Raw genomic sequence first — 7,597 nt, 5'->3', positions numbered from 1 at the left:
GGGGAAGAGACGCAGAGTGGGTGGCGCCCCGTGGGTCCCCAGCCCCCGGGCCCGTTTGCCGGCGCGTCTCCCCCGCCCTCCGCTGCCCCTCTCGACGCCTCCTGGTCCCCCACCCCGGGGGCCTCGCCCCGCCCTCTCCCCCCGCGGGGCAGGCAGTGCCCTGGAGGGGGGCCTCTCAGCCTTCGGGGGACTCCCGCGCCCCCCCACCCTCCATGCGGGAGGAGCCGCACCGGGCCCCGGCCCGGGGTTCAGCCGCGATGGCTCCACTCCGCAGAGGCCGCCGGCTTCTCCCGGCCCGGCGCCCGGCGAGCGGGCGGTGGCCTGCAGCGCCGTCCCCCTCCTCGACGCCCTTCGCGGGTTCGAGGATCTGGAGACGGCAGGCACCGCGTCGGGGACCAGGCCTGAGATCCCAGCACCGCGACTGCACAGCCCGGCCCGGGAGCCGGGGGCTAGAGCTCCGACGGCAGCCGCGGGGGGCCGTGGACCCTCCTGGACGCCCGCCGGGTGGGGAGGGGGTGGCCAGCCTCTTGGGCAGAAGCCTGGCCTGGGTGGACGGAGTAGGGGACTGGCATCTGAACCAGAACAGCGCCATTGAGAGGAACACCAGGGGAGCCGGGGAGCCGGGCGTGAAGGGCAGGTCAGTGGAAACGCGTGGTTCAAACCCACGACCCTGGCTGCGTCCTCCTGGGAGGCCGGCGACTCCTGGGGCCCAGGGGCACCCGCTGCGGGCGACCCGGGGGCCGGGGCTGCGTCTCCACCCCTTGGCTGAACGGCAGCAGGGCTTGGGGAACTGAGCTGGAGCTCCGGGGCGCAGACCTCAGCTCCCAGCCGGAGGCGGCCCCTCTGCCCCAGCCCCCGGGGCACCTGCGGGGCGGGCTTCCTAGAAGATAAGCAAGAGCCTCGGGCAGAAAGGCTGGGGCACCGGCCGCCACCAAGGCCTGCCTTGCCCCTTTCTTCTGGATCCCGAGGTCTCCACTGTCCCCCAGCGAACCCTAGTGGCTCGTCTCCAGGGAGTCGGGGGTGGAGGGGCATTTCTAGTCCAGAAACCCTCATGCTATACCCACCCGTGGCTGAGTCTGCCCTGTACACGCGGAGGGCTCGCAGCCTTGTGAAGAGGGATGTGCATAAATAAACTCTGCTTTCCTGTCTCAGTAGTGTCACTTGGTTATTTGCCTACACGCAGGGCGGTGCCCAGGTAGAACGGACAACCCAACAACACACACACACGGCACTACTTAAGGTGTCACAAAACACAGGCCGATCATCAACCACGTGGTACCAGGAACAGGGAACAGGCTCCTGAGTCAGGGCCCAACTTAGCCACTTCTCAACCTTCCACAGGTGGCAGGAAGCGTTTCCCCAGCTGCTTTGTGCCGGCAGTGGGGCTTGAACTCAGCATCTTGTAGCTTTTCAAGGCTGGTGCCATGCCACTTGAGCAACATCTTCGTTTTCTGTTAATTCTTTTATTTTATTTATTTATTTTGGCCAGTCTTGGGGCTTGGACTCAGGGCCTGAGCACTGTCCCTGGCTTCTTTTTGCTCAAGGCTAGCACTCTGCCACTTGAGCCACAGCGCCACTTCTGGCCGTTTTCTATATATGTGGTGCTGGAAAATCGAACCCAGGGCTTCATGTATACGAGGCAGGCACTCTTGCCACTAGGCCATATCCCCAGCCCTAATTCTTTTATTTTTGTGCCAGTCCTGGGGCTTGAACTCAGGGCCTGGGCTAGCACTCTACCTCTTGAGCCACAGCGCCACTTGTGGCTTTTTCTGTGTGTGTGGTCCTGAGGAACCGAGCCCAGGGCTTCATGCGTGCTAGGCAAGCGCTCTACCGCTGAGCCACGTTCCCAGACCTCGGGTAGCCTTCATGGGAGATTGATTTACACACATTTCTTTTTTGCCCAGTCTGGCTTCGAACCGCGATCCCCAGATCTGTCTCCTGAGTAGCGAGGATTGCAGGCACGAGACACCAGCGCCTGGCCCGGATTTTCTTAAGATCAACCGCTCATGCAGGAGGGACAAGGCTTCTGCCGGCCCAGGGCAGGGCCTGGGGCGGCCGTGGGAGGCTGTGTGTGGGCGTGGCGTGGGCTGGCCGTGGGGCCGGGTCCCTCCTCGGGTTCAGGCTCAGGTGCCCTGCGCTGCAGAGCAACTGGGCCCCGGGCCTGCCAAGCAGCCTGAAGCGACGAGAGAGGCGAGGAAGACAGGCTCGCCCCGAGGGGAGGGCCGGAACGGACGGCAGCCTCGGGCGCTAGAGAGGCAGGGAATCCCCAAGGGCAGGGGCAGGGGTCCAGAGGGGAGGCCCGGCCACACACACGGTCTGGTTTATTGGCTCATCATACACGCACACCAAGTATGTACACAAACATAAATACTCCAATGTACAAAGTTTACAAGGGGCTCAGAGACCACCCCCTTCTTCTCGTCCACCGGCACCCCCATCCCGTCCCCCGTCCTTCTCCGTCGTGGAGCAAAGACTTGGGGGGGCTGGCACCGGGAGGCAGGGGTTTGGAGGAGGGAGAGGTCCTGCCCCCCTCTCCTCACAGGCACCTCCAAAGGGTCCGGAACCTTCTCAATGGCACCCAAGGGCAGAGGGCCGGCAGCATGCTTCCTGGGCCCCCTCCTGCTCCTCCTCCTCCTCCTCCGCTCCCCCGAGCGTCCTCCCTCTCGCCGTGCCGCCCGGCTCCTCCGCGCGGCCGTTCCTCCGGGGCCCGCGGTGGCGGGGTCACCGGGTCACGGAGTCCTCCGGGCCCCCTTGCCGTCGTCCTGGGCGTCGTAGGCGCCGTTGGCCGGCTCCCGGCCGGGGGTCGGGGCGAGGCCGCAGCCCTCCCCGGGGCAGCCGTGCTGGATCAGGATGTCCGCGCACTCCTGGCTGCCGGCGCGGCGGGCGTAGGCCAGGGGGGTCAGGCCGCGGGCGTCCCGGCTCCTCACGTCCACCCCGTACTGCAGCAGAGGAAGCACAGGGTCGCCGTTGGCCGGGGGTGGGGGGGGCGGGGGGCGGGGCGGGCGGGGGGAGGGCGGGACTCACCCAGATGAGCAGCTGCGTGAAGACCACGTTGGCCATGGCGCTGGACAGGTGCAGCGCGGTGCGCCCGTCGCCGTCGCCGTACGTCTCGTTCACCTCCTCCTTGGAGCCGTGGGCCAGCAGCACCACCAGCAGCCGCAGGTCGTCCTCCACCACCGCCCGGAGCAGCTGCTGCCCCAGGGGCACGTCCGAGCCGGGCAGCGGGGCCAGGAAGAGCTTCTGCTCGTACTTGGCGCGGATCCAGCGCTCCTTCTCCTCTCTGCAAGCACGGGCGCGCGGCAGCGTGAGCCGGGGAAGGAAACTGAGGCACGGGGGGGGGGTGTGGAGACAGGGGGGAGGGCCGATCAGGAAGAAGACGAGGACCACTCGGGAGCACCGGTCACACAAAGGAGGGGCCGTGCAGGAGGGGGGGGGGCGGCAGCAGGGGCTCGAGGGACAAGGGAGAGGGCGGGAAGGTCGCCGGCGAGCCCGCCCCGCGCGGCAGCCAAGGGGCGGGGGGCTGCCGTGACCCTATCTGCCGCCCATTCTCCCCATCTCACCCCGCACCGCAGGCGGGGTGTCGGCTCCCGAGGGCCCCGACCCGCTGATAACGGCTGAGAAAGGGCTGTTGTTGCGAGGCGCCTGAGTGACAGGCGCCGGCCGGGGAGGGGGAGGCCGGGGAGGGGTGGGGGGCGGGTGGCGGGCGCTGTGACCGCTCGTGTCTTAACCCCTCTAGCTCTGATGCCGCCCTCCCACCCCCCCCCCCCCGCCCGCCCGCGCCGGGTCCCGTCCACTCGCCTGCAGGCCTCAGGCCCGGGCTTGGCGTAGCCGTCCAGCGCTCCCTCCCAGACGCTGTTGGCCAGGGCGTTGCCCATGGCGGTCATGACGGCCAGCAGCTCGGGCGGCCAGTCGTCGAGGTCCAGAGAGCGGACCCGGGAGAGGTGCGCGCCCAGGTGCCGGTGGATGCCCGAGCACTCGATGCACATCAGCGCCCCCAGGTTCAGGCTGGCCCAGTCCGGATCTGGGCCGAGAGGGGAGGATGAAGCGGGGGCCCGCCCCCCTCCGCCCCCCTCCACCCCCCCGCCCCCTCCACCCCCCCCGCCCCCGCCGGGGGCCTCCCGCACTCACTGGGAGCTTCGCAGTCGATGCAGAAGCTGTTGCCCCGGACGGTGCGGACGGCCTGCACGGCCAGCGCGCTGTTGTGGTTCCCCAGGCGTGTCTGCCGAGGGGCGGGAGGGAGAGGGCGGGAGGGGGGCTGCTCAGTCACCGCCCCGCCCCGCCCCGCCCCGCGCGCCCCGCCCCGCCCCGCCCCGGGGTTCCCCGGTACCCACCTTGTCCTTGGCGCTGCGGCAGCCCTGCAGGCTGGCGAGGATCTGGCCCTGCACGCTCTGCACCCACAGCTCGCGCTCCTCGGCCGTCGAGGCCTCGAAGTGCCACGTCTGCCCGGTGAGGGACACGATCACGAACTCGAAGGACTCCTCGGCCTCTGGGGGGGGGGGGGCGGGAGGAAGGGCGCGGCCCCGTCAGGACTCCCGGCCCGCGTGCGCCCCCGCCCCCCGCGGTCCGTCCACACCGCCCCCCCGCCGGCGCGCACCCTGCCCCGGATCTGCCCCCCCCCCCCCCGCGGCCCGGCGGGAGCTGCAGGGTCACCGCGGCCCCCCCCACCCCCGCCCGGTGCCAACCACCTGTGGAGCCTGGGGAGCACGGGGCGGGGCGTGCAGGGCCCGGCCTACTCCAGTGCGACGGGGGGGGGGGGGGGGGGGCGTCCCGGGGGAAGGGGCGGCGGGCGGGGGAGCGGCGCGGGCCCCATCCGTACATGTCAGCCGCAGCCGCCTCATTTTGCACCTCATTAAACCCAATATTCCTGACGGCGTCCGCGCGCGGGGCTCCCGGGAGCGGCCCCTCCCCCACGGCCCGGGCACAGACCCGCGGGAGGGGCGGGGGGGGGGGGACGGGGGACACGCGCACGCACGTCCGCCTCGTGAACCACAGGGACCCGAGGACCTCGGCGGGGGCGAGGGGCGGGGCTGCGCCGTGACGTCACGCGCTACACCGTGACGTCACGCGCCGCGCCGCCCAGAGCCGGGACAGCAGCCACGCCGGGCCACGCCCAGCGGCCACTGCCACGCCCCCCCACGGCCGGCACCTGCGGGAGGCCCCCGGTGAGCCACGCCTTCCGCCTCTCCCTCCGGCGAGTCCCCCGTCCTGCAGCCTCGGCCCCGCGCCCGAGCCGCCCTCCCCTCCCTTCCCTTCCCTTCCCCCCTCCAGGCCCCCGCACCACCTCCCTCCCCGGCACCCCCGGCTGCGGGCGGGCCTGGCCCCCACGGCCCCCACCACGCACCCAGGGAGTCTGGAGAGGCGAGCCCCGTGCCCCCGGACCCCCACCCCGAACCGGATCGGTGGGGGCGGAAAGGACGGTGGAGCGCAAAGCAGTTCAGTGAGCACGGGAGGCGGTGACGATGGAGCACCCTGGGGAGCACCAGGGGGCAGCACTGCCATCAACGGGGGACAGGAAGCCCTGAGGAGGAGCAACTCAGGGAGGCTGAGTGCACGCGTGCACACGCGCGCGCACACACACAGGTGTAAACACCCGTCACGTCCCCACGTCTAACAGCAGGGACAGGACAGAGGTCCTCTCGGCACCTCGGAGGGCTGAGCTGTCTGTCCCTGACTTAGAAGGACAGAGGCGACAGAAGCACAGTGCAGCGGGGTTCCCGGGACAAGCAGGCAGGAGCGGGGCTCGGGTGCTGGCTAGTGCTGGGTCTAGGTGACCGGAAGAGGATGGAGAGCTAGTCTGCTTGGGTTTTATTCGAGGAACCTCCTCAGCTAACAGACGTGGTGGGGCTCTAGGTCTGGCGTCCGCGGCCTGGGTCCCGCTGCCCACCGCCAGTGCCCGCTTCCCTTCGGGGGGGTGAGGGGGGTCCCCTAACCTTCAGCAGCACTGCCAGGGCCGTCTGGTCGGGGGGTCCCGGTGGTGCTCTTTTTCCGACGGTGCTTCTTCCGGTTGGAGTGGGGAGATGGGGGAGGCTCTAGCTTGGGGCTGGAGCTGAGCACCTCGGCTGGGCCACTGGCTGGGAGGCAGAGGTGGAGAAGTGTGGGAAGAGGGGAGGAGATGTGGGCACCGGGCGAGGGGGGGGCGGGGAAAGGGCCAGGCCTGCCGGGCACAGGGACCCCCCAGGCCTACCGGCCCCAGACTAGGGGGAACCACGGCGGGAGCAGGGAGGAGACCAGAGCGGGACGCGGGCGGGCGGGCGGGCGGAGGGAGGCGGTGGCTCCTACAGGCAGCCTGGAGGGGAGGAAGGCAGCCCAGGGAACTCACGGGGAGCCGGAGCCCCAGCAGCTCCGCACCAAATTTATCCTCAATCACACTCCCCGCTCCTCACAATTAATAGCAGAATTAGAAACAATCAGGGAGCTGCCTAATTACTGTCAATTAGAGCGCGCTAATCAAGCTCCGTCTCCCACACCCCGCCCGGTGCTCACCACTAAATGTCAAACTTCATTAGAGGCAGACACGCTCTTCCCTCCCTCCCTGCCTTCCTCCTTCCAGACGCAACACGGGGGCCTTCGCCAAGGCCACGCAGGCCAGCGGCGCCGACCCACCGGGAAGGGCCAGCGGCGGGGCAAGCGCGGGGAGGAAGAGCCTTCGGGGGACATCGGGGAGAAGAGCCAATGTGTCCCCCTGGGGGAGGAGGGCTGGGGGGCAGGTCCTTTCTAGCGTACCAGGGGCGGGTGACATCTTGGGCCACCGCCCTGCCTTCACCCCTTCCTCTGCGACTAGGGGATTCAGAGTGGAGAGCAGGGACGCCCCCAGGCCCTCCGCAGCCTTTGGAACGGCCAGGAGGGTCCGTGACCCCAAGGTTAAGACTGGGAGGGGCCGGACAGAGACACAGAGCAAAAGAGGGGCAAGGCCGGGCAGAGCCCAGGAAGAAGAGGGCCAGGATCGGAGGAGGGGCGGGCCTAGGGGCGGGCGGGGGCAGGGCCTGCTGGGACGGGCACGGCCGTCTTGGGACCTGCCCGGGAGCACCGGGACGGCCTGCGGCCTCCACCGCCCCACTCCGAGCCTGCTGAGAGGCTGATGGGCTGACTGCACAGGGGGCTGATGGGGACCCCGGGAGCACCACCAGCATGGCCGGGGGATGAGGGAGGAGGAGCTGGAGGGGGGCGAGGCAGGGCCCCACCCCTCGGCCACTCACCAGGGAGCTGCAGGCCGGGGGGCAGGGCGGCCGCCTCGCCCCACTGGTCGGCACTGGACACGGAGCAGGAGCGCTGGTGCAGCCCCTCCAGGCGCGGGGGGGCCCAGGGGCGCTCCGAGTGCAGGGAGGAGCTGCTGGCCGAGTGGGGAGCACCTGGGGGTGGGGAAGGAACAGGCTGGGAGGGGAGGCTGGCGGCGGGGCGGGGGCTGCACCAATACCGTCCCGAGAGACTCGGCCCGACACAGGCCAACACCCGGCGGGTTCAGGGCCTCCCCAGCCCACGCTCCCTCTTGAGGACCGTACCCGAGGTTCAGGGGTGCTCCTGGTGTTGGGACCTGCATCCCCCCGCCCCGCCCCCAGGCTTCTGCACCCTACACTCCGGGTCCATATAAACCGAGTTG

At 70.0% G+C, this 7,597-nt stretch overlaps 1 protein-coding gene across 4 annotated transcripts in view; it reads right to left on the bottom strand.

Moving 5' to 3' along the window:
• Nucleotides 1-2,656: 2,656 nt before the first annotated feature.
• Agap3 (ArfGAP with GTPase domain, ankyrin repeat and PH domain 3) overlaps nucleotides 2,657-7,597 on the bottom strand; it is a 45,337-nt gene continuing 40,396 nt past the window's right edge. For 2 of the 4 annotated variants that reach the window (XM_048340471.1, XM_048340475.1), the window contains 7 exons: nucleotides 7,197-7,349; nucleotides 5,931-6,071; nucleotides 4,332-4,486; nucleotides 4,129-4,219; nucleotides 3,799-4,021; nucleotides 3,025-3,280; nucleotides 2,657-2,939 (listed from right to left, as the gene is read on the bottom strand). In XM_048340471.1, the coding sequence (XP_048196428.1) occupies nucleotides 2,730-2,939; nucleotides 3,025-3,280; nucleotides 3,799-4,021; nucleotides 4,129-4,219; nucleotides 4,332-4,486; nucleotides 5,931-6,071; nucleotides 7,197-7,349 (1,229 nt within the window). In that variant the 3' untranslated portion in view covers nucleotides 2,657-2,729. The remainder of the gene's footprint in view (nucleotides 2,940-3,024; nucleotides 3,281-3,798; nucleotides 4,022-4,128; nucleotides 4,220-4,331; nucleotides 4,487-5,930; nucleotides 6,072-7,196; nucleotides 7,350-7,597) is intronic. The other 2 variants (XM_048340472.1, XM_048340476.1) reach the window with 1 other exon arrangement.

Source organism: Perognathus longimembris, chromosome 2 (genome assembly GCF_023159225.1).
Source record: "Perognathus longimembris pacificus isolate PPM17 chromosome 2, ASM2315922v1, whole genome shotgun sequence".
In the NCBI taxonomy this organism is placed as follows: Eukaryota; Metazoa; Chordata; class Mammalia; order Rodentia; family Heteromyidae; genus Perognathus; species Perognathus longimembris.
Note: the sequence above shows the minus strand (reverse complement) of the source record. Positions and strands in the feature narration are given on the sequence as shown.